The sequence below is a fragment of the Thalassophryne amazonica genome, chromosome 12, assembly GCF_902500255.1.
Source record: "Thalassophryne amazonica chromosome 12, fThaAma1.1, whole genome shotgun sequence".
Taxonomy (NCBI): domain Eukaryota; kingdom Metazoa; phylum Chordata; class Actinopteri; order Batrachoidiformes; family Batrachoididae; genus Thalassophryne; species Thalassophryne amazonica.
Window position 1 is genome coordinate 72,870,491 of NC_047114.1, and position 16,095 is coordinate 72,886,585.

The window sequence follows — 16,095 nt, forward strand, 5'->3', positions numbered from 1 at the left end:
CAGGTAGTGTTGGGGGTAATTTTGGGTTTTGGGTCTTGGGCCACGTAGAACGAATCAGTTTTTAAATTAAGCTTTCAATTCATATAGTGGCATCTACCTTTTTTTTTTTTTAAAGGTTATTTTATACTTTTATACTTTAAGTAGGTTTTGGAGCACATACCTTTTCACTTTTACTTGAGTAAAGAGGTCAAGTTGATACTTCAACTTTTACCAGAGTGTTTTTAAACTGCAGTATCTATACTTCTACTTAAGTAACAAATGTGTGTACTTTTGACACCACTGGTGACCGGGGATTGCCTCAAGGTATTTCTTCAGGTTCTTCTTCATCAGGCCTGTTGCCCCCACCACAACTGGCATGATATCGATGTCTTTCAATGACCATGGTGTTCGTAGGTCATTTTTCAGGTCTTGGTATTTTGAGATCTTTCCCCTTTCCGCTCGATTCAGGCCGTAGTCATTGGGGACTGTCACATCGATGATTTTGGCTGTTTTCTCTTGCTTGTTCCAGATGACAATATCAGGTTTGATTGCACCTCCTTCGATATGTCATCCTGCCTCTTTGTCGTAGAAGACAGTTACTTTTCCATTGGATGAGACTGGTGCTGGCTCGTGCTCCCAGACATGTTCTTTGACTTCCATCTCCAGTTCCTTGCATATCTTCCAGTGGAGATATTGACAGATCTTGTTGTGCCTGGATGTATAATGTCCGTCTGCCATGAGGATCTGGCATGCTGAAGTTGGATGGTTTATACTCTCAACAGCTGTATGATAGAATCTTTGTCTGTTTGCTGGACTATGTGGTATATCAGGCATTCAGGCATATATGAAAAGATGTGGGAGATTTGGGTTGTTTGTCAAAGATGGTAGTGGTCATGGTTGATTAACTTTTGTTAGTAGTTTTCATGAGTGTGTATGTGTGCACAGAGAAAACCAGGAGGGTCACATGGAGCTCCTGTGAGGGAAAGGCTGAGCTAAGTCACTTGTCAATGAATAGGTCCATTGAGTGCGCAAAGATAAATAGAAGCACCATTTTCAGTAGTTAAATGTAATTTTTCAGTATTTCACGACCAGTAGCCACTCAGACAAGCTGATCTCACTGACTCACGATGGGGGGTACCAGGCTGCAGCCTACTCTATTGTTGACGTAACCACAACCAGAAAGTTTGGAGTTCAGACTTCGAGTCCACATTTTGTACAAGGTCACAGTGTACTTTCCTCCCAGTCATATGACCGTCGGACCTAAAAATGTTCAAGGAAATGCAAGGCAGATAGGGACTCATCACATAAATTGGGTGTAGCTGTATTTCTTTTAGAAAGGTAGAAGCAATATTTCTGTGTTGTTCATTTACTTTAATTTCATACTTTCTGTTTCTAAAACTCTGGTGTGTGTTTAACCCTACTCCTACCCCCCAACACTAATCTTAACCATAACCTAACTCTACTCCTTCCCCCAATCCTAACTATAACCACCCTGACTCCCTCGCTTCACTTTTAATTTTGTGCAGCCATCATGGAATGAATTAGAATTAATTTGTGCTGCCGTGATGAAAATGAGGTGCTTTTCATGACAATATCATGAACCAATAGATTAATGTATATTTCGTGCTGCTGAATCACGACATGCCGTGAGACCAGGTTGTCAAAATCTTACTATGTTGATATGGCCATCATGGATTATAACAAAACTGGTGGGCAGAGTCTATCTCAGTAATCATTCGGCAGGCCGCCAGTCTTTCGCAGGGCTGCCGAAAAAGGGGAGAATAAGGAGAAAGATTCTAGGGGCACATGATTGACAGGGCCCAGAGAGGCCCCAATACAATTTTAATACTAACAAAATAATATGGGGGGTGGCTCAGTAAGTTTTCTTTTCATGGGCCACAAAATTCCTGGCAGCACCCCTGCCCACACCTACGGTCAATGCGCAAACGCGACACAGGAAGGACCAGGTTGGACTCGAACCTGGGTCCTTTCCGGTGCAAGGCAACAGTGCTAACCACCAAGTCACTGTGCTCCCCTACAGAATGAAAGAGACAGAGAGAGAGAGAGTGAGAGAGAGAAATCAGCAACATATCTAGCTAGTGTCTAGATTACATCAAACAAACCTCAATTCCCTGTAATGAGGCCAGATGAAGTGCTTAGGGCCATGAAAGTTTAAGTAGAATGTTGTACATTTTTAAAACAGCAAGCAATTTTGTCAACATCAGGGACAATTTAATAACTTTCTCCACATGTTCTTCTCCAGTCAGTTAGCAGATGTCAGAACTGACACGGCACATTGTAGCCTCTCCTTTTTAATTTACTGTTAAAATATGTGGAAAGCAGCACCGCACTCAAAACAATGAAGCAACGGTTGTATTCAATAGTACTAAAGTCCACATGTACTCTTTTTTGTCCTGCCTCTCTGAACATAGTATGCAGGATGTAATGTTGTCATACATATGACTGTGTCTGTCTGTCTGTCTTTCTCTTTGCACTGTATGTGTAGATCAGTGGTGGGCACAGTTCCGCTAATCTGCTAACTGCTGTTGTGCAAAGCTAACTTTTTTGTTAGCGGATTAGCTTTTCAGCTAACTTCAAAACCCATCAGTGGACCAATTAGCTTCCGCTAAATTTAGTTCCGCTAACTTAGTCCACCAACTTAGTCCGCTAATGCTTTTTTGCTGGCAGAACAGTAAGATGTCGATCAGGGTCCCAAAGACGTGTGTGTGGAGTATGAGAGGCCAATCATACATCTAGTGAAAAGCAGAGCACAGCACAGTGCAAGTGTCATTGTTAGTTCAATGCAGTTGGCACTAGAGGTGGGCGGATCGATCCTAATATCGATAATATCAATACCAGTGTTGGTATTGATATTAAACGATCCTTGTGTAAAAAGATTGATACTCAAGCTTTTTTTGTCTCCCGCACGCACTGACTGCTACGCATGCAGATTCATCAAAGTCTACTCTCTGTGTGTAAGAGCAGCGCTGCGCTGTGTCATACAGTACGGAGCAGCGCACCCTTGTATTGTGGTTTGTCAGCCCTCTACCTCAGAAGATTTTGTTTTAAGTTGTGTTGAGTGATATTTTTTTAAACAAAAATGATGATTGTGATAATAAAGTATTTTGTTGTTATGTACAATGTTTGGCGAAATTCTGTCCTAGGTCATTTGGATCCTTTGGATCTATGAAGCTTAAATATGAAAAAGTATCGGTATTGATATCAATATTGGCGATACTGGGCCTGTATTTACTTGGTATCAGATCAATACCAAAATTTCCGGTATTGCCCACCTCTAGTTGGCACTTTGACAACCAGCGCCCATTTTCTTTAAATTGCTAGAGCACTGGCACTCTTCTGTACACCCATGCATGTGTTAACATTATATTGTTGTGTGGTCAGGTGAGGTGCCCGTGTACTGCTATCATAAAGCAGTAGAAAGCTAAGAAGTCATAGACCACCAAGAACATGGTTGTGTTGAGTGGATATTTTTCTGCTATTTCTATGGTGCTATATTCAGATATGCTGTACATTAGTGGGTTCATGATGTAGCTCATCAAGCTACAATGAAACTGAATTAAAAACAAAAAATAGTCAAATAAAAGCACAAAATAGTGTCATAATACAATGATGCACTCAAATGATTCACCTCAAAGAGTTGTGGTGGATAACTGTTGCTCCTACTGCTGTGCTTTGAATTATCTCCTGGCCAGAAAACCTCTCACTTCTGAGTTTGCTAACTAAATAGCAATGAAATGTCTTTGGTTTACTGCTTGTTTTGCAGACGTCACACCCATCTATGTGATTATGTGACTAAATACGACCCCTCTGCACTCAGATTATGCATCATGTAAATAGAAAAGTAGAGTTGGACTACAAATGGTAAACTTAAGACCCTGAGTGTATGTGGTGACAACTTACATGTCTGTATTAATTCTAACCTGTTGGGAGGGCATTAGGCATTTTAAATATCGCTTGTTTTTATTATGCTTTACGGGTTTTTGCCTGTCTTAAAATTGGATATATCTGCATTTCTTTTTTTCTGCAGCTTGCCTGTTCAGGTACAATGGCCTGTCTTTCATCTACCTCATCTACCTCCTACTTATTCCCCTCTTCGCAGAGCCCACAACCACAACGATGCAGGGTAAGGTCTAAGTCTGTTTTGCAACTTTACATATGAGACATCATGCCCATTGCCTGACAAATCTGAGTGTTGCTCCCAAAAGCCTCCAGTCAGATCTCTGTAATTTAAACCAGGCCTTCTTCACCAGACTTGAAATTCTTTGAGATCAGCACTGGATTTCACATGTATTTCATTTTATGATGGTAATATGGATTATGTGTATTTGTCAATTTGTAACATGACAAAAGAATCTGTGGCGACACCAATCTGACAGTTCAGTACGTCTGCCTGCTTGCTGTTGAACAGTTTAGGTTTGGGGTTGATTTGATCTTATTTAGACATGTATGTAATTTGCATTGACTGATTTAAAAAAGTATAGTGAACAGATGACAGAAATAACACTAAAATAGTTCATGAGATGAGCATTATTTAAAAAAAGAAAGAAGGAAAAATAAGGATGTGGCCTGTTTTTGATAATGACAAACTTTTTCAATTATAGAAGGATACCTTAAGGCTCAACTGGTTCTTCAGATGGATTTTATTTTGGAATACCATGATCTGGGTACATTTAATTGTTAATATTAATTTATCTTGTTTAAAGTTACAGTCTGTAGAATTTAAAGGCGTTTATTAGCAGAAATATAATATAGCATTCATAACTAGATGTTCATTAGTGTGTAATTACCTTGAAATAATGATTTGATGTGTTTTTCACAAGTTTAAAATGAGCCCTTCATATCTAAAGGAGAGCAGGCCCCTTCATTGAGGCGGCCATGTTGTACGGTTGCTAATGCAGGCTAATAAGTTTGACAATCCTATTTTTTTTGTGAATTGGAGGATCGATCATACATATTATTATAAAAGCAGGCAAGGGAGCTTGAACCCTTTTGCCACAGCAACAAAAACGCGCCAGTAGATGGCACTAAATTGTACACACTGGAGCTTTAATTACATGTGGTATTTTTGTTATGAAGAGATTTTTCATAAGTAAATGCAACCATCAAATTTGGCGGAGCTGCTGGAGCGCTTGCATTCTTCAAAAGCTGTCAAGTTGGTCTCTAAGAAATATAAAAGATGACATGTATGAGAGAATAATGAAAAGTGACTGAGGTTTCTGTTCTTATGAGTGATGAATGTGGCCTTGCGGTTGCGACGTTTATCCGTGCCTTTATGCACTTCCCTTACCACAAAATACTAAACAGGACACTCCCAGACCACTCATAATATGGGTTTCTGAAGGAGAGCACATGCAGTGTTTAATAATACATAAACCAATATTGGTGGAGGGAACAACCTCACAACCTCCAGTCCGACAACTGTCTGCGTGTCTCCAGCTGAAATAACAATCAGGAAGAAAAGTAGCAAGAGAGAGATGAGAGGAGGGAGCATAGAAAGTGGACCACTTACAACCTCATCAATACTTAAAGAGAGAAGCAAACTGTTCATATTTCTGATATAAGCAGTTGACTTTAAATGTGGTTCAGCAAATCCAGTTCTGTTATTTTGTGCAAAATTATTTTGTGCAACGTTTCCATTATTAAAACCTAGATTTATCTCAATTAAATTTTTGGCCTTGTGCATTTTATCTTATGGGAAATAACAAGAGTAAATCAAACAGAGGGTCAAAGGAAAAGCATCTATGATAAATGTTGACAATGACTTTATTAATATTTATACTTGAGAATAAAAAATTATGAATTAAAAAATATTTAAAAACAAGAGCAATCAGAGATTTCTGATGTCCGCCAATGCGGATCCAGATCACCTCAAAAATTCAGTGGAGTTTTCCATGCCCTAATACAGTGGCTTGCAAAAGTATTCAGCCCCTTAGTATTTCACACATTTTAATTTGTTTATGGCATTTCAAATACAAAAAGTAAATCAGCCTTCTCACTGTAAAAATTTCTAAAATTATCTTCCTTAGACTCAAACTAAAAGTAAATCTCTACAACTTGATATAAATTAATTAAAAATATAAAGGCCAAGATGATGGGTTGCATAAGTAATCAGCCCCTTTGGTATAATACCCATCAGTTTAATTGCAGTTTTCTTCAGACAAGTCAGGGGATGGATACATGAACATTTCCAAGTCACTGAATACGAGGTCTGTCAATAAAGTATAGGTCCTTTTTATTTTTTTCAAAAACTATATGGATTTCATTCATATGTTTTTACGTCAGACATGCCTGAACCCTCGTGTGCATGCGTGAGTTTTTCCACGCCTGTCGGTGACGTCATTTGCCTGTGAGCACTCCTTGTGGGAGGAGTCGTCCAGCCCCTTGTCGGAATTCCTTTGTCTGAGAAGTTGCTGAGAGACTGGCGCTTTGTTTGATCAAAATTTTTTCTAAACCTGTGAGACACATCGAAGTGGACACGGTTCGAAAAATTAAGCTGGTTTTCAGTGAAAATTTTAACGGCTGATGAGAGATTTTGAGGTGATACTGTCACTTTAAGGACTTCCCACGGAGCGAGACGTCGCACAGCGGTCCCAGGCGCCGTCGTCAGCCTGTTTCAAGCTGAAAACCTCCACATTTCAGGCTCTATTGATCCAGGACGTCGTGACAGAACAGAGAAGTTTCAGAAGAAGTCGGTTTCAGCATTTTATCCGGATATTCCACTGTTAAAGGAGATTTTTTTAATGAAAGACGTGCGGACGGATTGCAGCGTCGGCTCGCAGCCGCCGCGACGCTCCGCCACAGGAAAAACACCTCTGTTGGAAGTCTTAAGGACAAGTTGATACATGTCCAGCTGTTAAACAATTTCTCATATACTCACTCCACTGAAAGCCATCAAAAGCCGCCTGGATTTTACAAATGGTTATCAACACGGAGGTGTTTTTCCTGTGCCGCCGCACCACGCCGGCTGCGTCCCGATGCGCGGACCCGTCCGCACGTCTTTCATTAAAAAAATCTCCTTTAACAGTGGAATATCCGGATAAAATGCTGAAACCGACTTCTTCTGAAACTTCTCTGTTCTCTCACGACGTCCTGGATCAATAGAGCCTGAAATGTGGAGGTTTTCAGCTTGAAACAGGCTGACGACGGCGCCTGGGACCGCTGCGTGACGTCTCACACCATGGGAAGTCCTTAAAGCGACAGTATCACCTCAAAATCTCTCATCAGCCGTTAAAAGTTTCACTGAAAACCAGCTTAATTTTTCGAACCGTGTCCACTTCGATGTGTCTCACAGGTTTAGAAAAAATTTTGATCAAACAAAGCGCCAGTCTCTCAGCAACTTCTCAGACAAAGGAATTCCGACGAGGGGCTGGACGACTCCTCCCACAAGGAGTGCTCACAGGCAAATGACGTCACCGACAGGCGTGGAAAAACTCACGCATGCGCACGAGGGTTCAAGCATGCCTGACGTAAAAACATATGAATGAAATCCATATAGTTTTTGAAAAAATAAAAAAGGACCTATACTTTATTGACAGCCCTCGTATGTCTTGAACTTGATTTACATCAGTTATGAAGAAATACAAACAGTACAAACACTCTATGGTAAATCTGCATGGAGTAGACAGTTCTCAAAAACTGAGTGACTGTGCAAGATGGAGAAGAGTGAGGAAAGCCACCAAGACACCCAGACAACGCAGAAAAAGTGTTAGGCTTCTGTGACTGTGATTGGAGAAATTGTGTATTGTGCACGTTTTGCATTTTGTATACCCAGTTATACAGCTTCTTGAGGAAGTAGTACAGAGGAGGGTTTTCTTTCACCAAAACATTAAATCTAGGCTTGCATCTCAGATATACCTTCTGGCAAATTGTAGCAAATTGTCTTCATTTTAGTAAAACCACAGGACTACATGTGATCTGGATCACCTCCAAAATTTAATGCAGTCTTCCATGGACTAATATCTATCTGTGGTGCAAATTTGGTGAGAATCCGTGAAGTAGTTTTGACGTATTCCTTAAAAGCCTAGAAAGTGAAACTTGATCCAGAATCCAAATCCAGATCTGGATTGCCTCCACAATGTAATTGAGTCTTCCATGGTGTAATATTTTTCTGTGGTGAAAATTCCATCAAAATCCATGTAGTAGTTTTGATCCTGCTAACAGACAGACAAATAAATAAATGCTGATGATTTTATTATGTCCTTGGTGGATGTAATTAATATTTATACTTGAAAATTAAAAAAATGCTCAGTCACTATCTGCTGATGATGGGACTTCAAAAGGATTATACTGTGTAAAATCATACATTTAAATTTTACGTACTTTGTGCCATTAAATGTGGTTGGAGATTGATGATAAATATCATTTTGCTATTCTGGTCACCGTCTCCAAAGAATTGTCTTTGTCTGTATTAGAATTGGACTGAGGATAATGTTGTCATAATACAATTAAATGTAAAGAACTAGTTATCATAAGAGATGTGACACTACTGTGTATCCTGTCTCCAATATAAAGATTAGATTAGATAGAATTTTATTAATCCCTTGGGAAGACTACCTCAGGGAAATTGAGGTTCCAGCAGCACTGTATAGCAAAACACATGGTAAGAAGCACACAGAGCATCAAAAGTGAAAGTTAAAAAAAAAAAATTGCAAATTTAAATATAAATGCACAATATGAATACCAGACATACTAATCAATGCTGGTTTAGTGACTACTACTGTTCCTCTCATTCCCATCCCCTGTCTTCCTCTTACTGCTCCTCTCCCTGAGTGAGGAGTTGTACATTCTGATGACTTGAGGGACAAAGGCGTTTCTCAGTCTGTTGGTCCTGCACTTGGGAAGGAGCAGTCTGTGGCTGAAGAGGCTCCTCTGGTTGCTGATGGCAGTGTGCAGAGGGTGACTGGCATCATCCATAATGTCCAGCAGTTTGTCCAGTGTTCACTTCTCTGCCAACATCACCAGAGAGTCTAGCTTCATGCCAACCACAGAGCCAGCTCGCCTGATCAGTTTGTCCAGCCTGAATGTGTCCTTCTTGGATGTGTTGCCCCCCCCCCCAGCACACCACTGTGTAAAGGTGGACGCTGGCTACTGGTAGAACATCCACAAGAGTTTCCTGCAGATGTTAAACGACCGTATGTTAGTATAACATAATTATACATTATTAGGAATAATTCTTCAACAAAAACTAAAGAAGGATATACTCAGGCCGAAGATGACCATCTTTTTAATTCCACTGCATTATCAAAACTATTTCATTTTTATGCTGCCAGTCAGTCAGATCTCACCGCTGTCCAATGTTTTCTAACTAAAGTCAACACATGTTGTGAGTGTGTTTGGAAGTTTGAAAGATAGCATTTTTTTAAAAGGTTAATTTTTAAATACAATATAGTCATTTAAATCTTTTGATTTTAGATTTTGGACTATCATATTTTCAATATGTATTTTTATACATTTTCAAGTGTAGCATTAGATTTGTATTTTATCTGATGAATAAAGACACTTGAATTGAAAATCCCACAGTTTTGTGACTGTGTGTAGAAACTCCCATGACTTCAGTGAAATAGCTGGTTTTAGACTTCCGTGACGTATGTCACAGTGCATAGCAGTGCTGTTTGCTCTGCACGCTCGTTGTGCTGGCTCTGTGTTGTGTAGCATGCCCATGTAATGTTAACCAGAGGGTCCGGGGTTGTGCAGTGAACAAACCTCATTCGCTGACACCAAAAGATATTCTCTTCACAGATGCTAGAAGTGTTGTGTTTTTGGCCTCTTTTTTAAAGAGCATCCACCTTCCATGCCTGAGGTCCTGAGCTTGAGTCCATTTAGCGACTGTGAGTGTCAAACACAACACAGGTTACAAACCCCTTTGGTCTGTGGGAGAGAGAGACACAGAACCTTTCTGTCCATTTGTAGAGGGGCTGTGGTCAGCAGCAGCTCCTTTCTATTTAAAGAGACATAAAGAAAAACAAGTTCTTTCTTAGAGGCCAGAAAATTTATTATTTTTGGCAGGTATTCATATAGTATCTTGGGTGCCAGACTTTTTATGATCTGTTCTTTTTTTTAACCTAGTAACCGTTGTTAGTTTGCTGAATAATTAGATAATGATCACTAACCCCTCCTGTCATATAAAGCCATACTTTCCTCTTTGGTCATGGCAGCTGTTGAATGATGTCATGGGACAGAGGTCCGTGTTAGAATTGGAGTTTATAAAAGTGTCACTTCGATTACTCAGAGATCTGCAGTGTTGGTTTGAGGTGTCTGCAGGAGTTCAGTAGTTCTGGTTTCTTCCAGCTCTTAATTCAAAGAAATCTTCTAATTCATTAGCTGTGAACACAACAGGGACAGATGGACAATATTCAGCCCAGGGCCCCTTCAGAATCAGGAGTAAGAACCACTGCTGCACTTATATGTCATGGTATTGGTGCCAGTATATGTCAAAAGACCAAGAGAACCCACACAAAACCCCATAATAACTTTTGAATGTGTGCACCCACTGTTGACCATAAAATCAGAATTGTTTTCAGACCTAACCTAGTATGACATTAGTGCTAGCATTTTGCTTGAGTAGCAACAAAGGTACTGTGTTAGGCCCAAAAGACTAGAAAGTAGCGAATAGCGCAGGCCACCATCTTGTAAAAGTTATTGAATGAAGTTATAGTACACTGTAAACAGAGCAAACGACACACTGCTTACGGCATAAATGTTTGTGGCAGGCGACAAGGCCACATCCACTACCTCGGTGATAACATTGGCAACTGAAACATTGAAGCAACAATTGTGCCAAGATTTTAATCAGTCAGTGTATGAGAATATATTTATCAAAATCACTTATCTAATGTGCAGTCATTTAAAGCAGAGGCTTGAGAGCCCATTTAAAATTATTGCTTGTCACCCAAAAATGTCATGACAATTTTTTTATACAAGATGGTGGGTGAAAATGTCACAGAAATGAGCTCAGTGTCCACATTATTCTATGTTTCATCTCTATGTCTAGTTCAGAGAACAACCCTGAGCCCAGTGTGCCGCACCCTCAGCAGTGATGGCGTTAAAAGTTTATAAGTATTTGTAATAACCGTGTATTGCCAGTTATTCCTGCAAACAGTTTGTGTATCTGTTGTGGTCTTCCACTGCTGATTTGTGATGCCCTATTGTCTACTTCTTTTGCACAAAAAATATACTGATACCCAATCACAACCTGACATTGGGTGGAAGTGGTGGTAAAAGTAGTGTTGTGGAACATTGGGAGTAATCAGGAAATTTTTAAACTTGTTTAAAAAAGTTTGTGTCATTTGGATGCACCCTTATCCAAAACGGTGAACAGCCAGATGTAATTTGTGCAGAGCGGGGGTAATATTTTGCAAAAGTAGGTGACTGTGGACATCTGGGTACAATATGCAGTAATCAAGGCCTACCATTCTCTGAGCAGAGACCTCCTACTGATTCTCCTCTACAACATAAATCCCGTGAAAAGCGCGACTCATTCTTCAACAGTAGACAATTTTGAGATGTAAATAATACGTTTTAGTTTCATGGAAAAGTGTGGCAGTAACACGGAAGTATCATTGTGAGCATGTGCACTGTCTAATGGGACTCGTACGTACCGGGGTATATTCAATACTGGTCAACCATTGGTTATGCTCTTTTGTAATCCATCATATAACAATGGTTAATGTGAATTTTGCCTGCAATTTCAATAAATCAAGCCTAATTACCTTAATTTTGAAATCGGAATGTAAATTAGGGCCAAAATTTGGAAATGGGAAACCGCCCTAAGAAAAATCTACTCATCAGTTTTAGAAGCATTTAACGTTTACTGTTGCTTATTATTGATTAGTGGCTCGTACATATCTCACACAGCAGCTATACAAGTAGCACATCACACATTAAGTGAAGCAACAATAGGTTGACATGTCAGAAAGAGAAAATGTTTCTTTCTCCGGTACAATGCAGTTGATACTCAGAAGTAATGCTTACAAAGACCTGGAAAAAAAAATAAAGGAAGGCGTAAAGGTCAACAGTTATCTAATCCAAGTAGGGATATATGCTGATGACAACACCTTCTTCAGTGGCTTAGAAAACTGACAATAGAAAAGGAAAAGAACATCGCTGGTCACATCCTGAGAACAGCCTTTTACGGCAACCATTAAAAGGCAGAATGGATGGAAAGCCGGTCAGAGGATGTAGAAGAATAATGTTGATGGATGATATCATGAATGAGAGTAACCATCAAACTGTGAAAGTAAAAAGAGGAGCATAGAGACATTGAGGAGGGAGACACAAGTCACTATTGAGAGCCTTAAAATGATAGAACACTAAGATTTTTTGTTTACTAAAAGCAATTTAAATGATGATTATTTAAATTATGATTGTTTGAGATAGTTTGAGAGGGCGTGTGACTCATCATATGGTGTAAATTACATACCAAAAAAAAAGACAATTCCATATGTTTTCATGATTGTGGAAACAAGAAACACATCACCTCCCATTTGTGTTTTAACCCTCTGGGGTCCGAGGGCATTTTTTTGGACAGTTCAGTCGCCTGGCATAAATGTTTTATTATTGCTGTTAACAGCTCTCCCTGCATCCCACAATCAAGTTTTATGTCTCTTGTTTTTAAGGACAACCTGTGCTTTCAGAATATATATGTTTTTGTTGTGTTTTATAAGTGTAATAAAGGTTTACAATCAAAAATAGGCAGGGAAAAAATGAAGCGAAAAATAATTTTCCAAACACATTTATTCAAAACACACAGCAAACTATAATAAACAACTGTTTTGACACTTTATAAAGGTAATTTGAGGTCTTGTGTGAACGTCTGTACAACAAAAAGGTTCAAACAATAAACACAAATGCACATTTTGAACAATATATACAAAATGGTCTATGCGTTTGTTGTCCATTGATATGGTAAACAGTGCTTTACGCAGAGAAAGCAACAGAGTTATCCAGTAACATTCACATGCAAACTAGTGGAGCAATCCTGAATCCAATGAAAGACTCGTTAGCAGGGTTTTAACGAGTCTTTCATTGGATTCAGGTGTGTTGGAACAGGGAGACAACTGAGAGTGTCAGGAAGGTAGATCTCGAGGACCGAACTTGGCCACCTCTGCCAGAGCCTATTTCACCAAAATCACATACCCATACATTATGATTTATTTCTCAGCTTGTACAAGTTCAAAAATGCAAAAGTTTGGATCAGCTAAAAGATAGTTCCTAGGGGATGTTGTGTATGCAAAAAATTGAAAGTAAATAATACTTGGTAGAAGTAAAAGGTTTTTGTTCCCAAAAAATGAATTCCGATTTATGTCTTTATTTGCTTGGCGTTTCAGCTGTGGTTAGTTGATATGTGATTGAAGTGTATACTTTTGTAGAGGAGACTTCGCTTGACATTTTGATGTATAATAAGTGTATGTTGGTGTCAGCATTGGTTAGTTATGAGTGTTCAAATGTTCCAAAACAGGGCAAGTCCCCAAATTTGGGGACTCTAGGGTTTAAGAGGTTAAACAAAAAAAAAGGGGGGGGGGGAGCACTTCATGACAATCAAATCAATGGAGCTGAAATTTGCTGTGCTTGTCCCTACCCATGAGGTCCACCAAAGTTTATTTGAGGCCTTCTGATCTGCTTTCAAATATGGCTGCCATGACGGCCATATTGAAAATGCCATCTAGATCCATTGCTCATCAGTTTTTAAAGATATTAAGCTGAAATTTGGTACAAGGATAGCTAGTAGGTAGCTCCAAAACATATCCTATGGGTTTTTAAGATTTTTCAAATTTTGTACTTGATACAACCTTTGGAGTTTGGCCATGCCCACTTTTCTATTGAAACTGTCATGTCTTGTATCATCCCAGGTGAGCATTTTCATTTTTTTACAAATGTACTGCAAATGTTCAAATGTGTTGCACATTCACCTCCCATATGGCTGGTTACGTTACTCACATTTTGCACTTGTTACAATAGCATGAATTAGCTCATAGCTTCTGATTGCTAAAGCAGTGTTTGTGTTGTAAATAAGTAAATAAATAATGCACCGAGGTTTCAAATGTTTAATTGCATTGCACATTGACCTCACATATGGGTTAAGCTGTTTACTCACCTAATATAGTGCTATTAATTACCTTGTTAGCTGTGCTCCTTAACACTGTGTGTGTGTGTGTGTGTGTGTGTGTGTGTGTGTGTGTGTGTGTGTGTGTGTGTGTGTGTGTGTGTGTGTGTGTGTGTGTGTGTGTGTCTTATAAATAAGTAATGTAGCGATTAAATTCATTTTGTATCTTTGCCCCTGAAGTGGTAGATGCGACTCTGGTGCGACTTATACGCGTATATATATTTTGTCTTTCTCTCTCTCTTAGAGGAATTTAACACCGGTTCGTCTTATAGTCTGGAAATTAATGTGTGTGTGTGTGTGTACACACAGTGGTACTTGAAAGTTTGTGAAACTTTGAGCTTTAACACATCTGAATTTTGTTATGATATCAAATTCTAGTAATAATAATCCAGGCTTCTTTATATTAAAATTTCTAAAATGATGCCCTTTAAACTCACAGCAAAAAAATAATCTCTAACATGACAGGAATAAATTAAAAATATAGAAGTCTAAACAATGGCACGCATAAATACAGACACACCTTTAATGTAAATCTAAAATAAATAAATCATACATAAATCATCCACTTTTACAGTCAGTTATTGTGTAGACAAGTGAGGGGATGATACATCAACATTTCCATGTCAGTGAATGTGTCTTGGACTTCATTTTACATCAGTCTTTAAGAAATACAATATATGGTATAATAATATGGTCACCAGTTGCACAGCTTCATGGTGGACTGGCACAGAGGATGAATATGTGAATTCTCAGCTATAGTTTGACAGAAGGCACATGGGAGATGCCAGCCTCAATTTGATGTGTTTTTTTATATATGAAAATCCTTCACTCCACTATGAATCTGTGAGTTGTGACACAACAGGCAAAGGTTACAGAATGCACAATGCAAATCTCCAATCACAGCCACAGAAGCTGATAACTCCTTCAGAGTTGCCATGGATGTCTTGGTGGCTTTCCTCAGTAGTCTCCTTCTTGCACGGTCACTCAGTTTTTAAGAAATGCCTCCTCCACACAGGTTTACCATGCAGCACCAAACTGTTTGTATTTCTTAAAGATTGATGTAAATGAAGCCCAAGATGTATTTAGTGACGTGGAAATGTTAATGTAACCATCCCCGACTTGTCTAAAGAAAACTGGCTGGAAAAGTGATTATTTTGTAAAAGGTGTATAAACCTATCTACACAATTGCTTTGACTTTTATGTTTTATTTTATGTCATTTTGTCGAAATTCCTTTTCACTGTGAGTTTAAAGGGCATCATTTAAGAAATTGTAATATAAAATAGCCTGAATGATCTTTTTTAAATTTTAATATCATTACACCCTCAGATGCCCTCGACCTATTTGTCATTTCACACTCTCATTTCAGTCACATATCAAACACATCTCTAAATCTCACCTCTGTAACATTTCTAGACTCCGCCCATCACTCTCTGACTCTGCCGCAGAAACATTCATTCATGTATTCATCACTTCCCGCCTGGATGACGGTAATGGTGTCCTGTTTGGTCTCAACAAAGCTCCGGACAAGCTGCAGTATGTGCAGAACCCAGCTGCCAGTGTTCTTACCCGCAGTGAGCCTTAACAGCATATCACCCCCCAATGCTCACTGGTTCCTGATTATTTCACCTACAACTCCCTCATGCCCCCCAATACCTATTAGATATTCCCCTCCCCTACACCCCATCACTGACTCTGTGGTCCATGACACACGGTACTTCTCTCCACACCCACATCAGACTGTGGTCCTTTGGGAACAAAGCATTCAGTACCTCTACCCCCACTCTCTAGAACTTGCTCTCTCTTGAGATCCACAAGGCGCCGTGTCTAGATGTCTTTAAAGCACTGTTGAAATGTCTCCTCTTTACCGAGTTCTTTGGTATCTGAGTTTTTACTCTGGTTAAACCTTAAAATGACAGTATAGAAATCTGAATTATTATTCTTAAGAACCACCCAACAAACAAACAAAAGCTTTGAAAATTTTCTTGAATTTCAG

At 39.2% G+C, this 16,095-nt stretch overlaps 1 protein-coding gene across 1 annotated transcript in view; it reads left to right on the top strand.

The window, feature by feature from the left end:
- Nucleotides 1-16,095, top strand: part of LOC117521141 (piezo-type mechanosensitive ion channel component 2) — a 249,903-nt gene that overhangs the window by 17,277 nt on the left and 216,531 nt on the right. Inside the window, exon 2 of the mRNA XM_034182477.1 lies at nt 4,028-4,123. Coding sequence (XP_034038368.1) covers nt 4,028-4,123 — 96 coding nt within the window. The remainder of the gene's footprint in view (nt 1-4,027; nt 4,124-16,095) is intronic.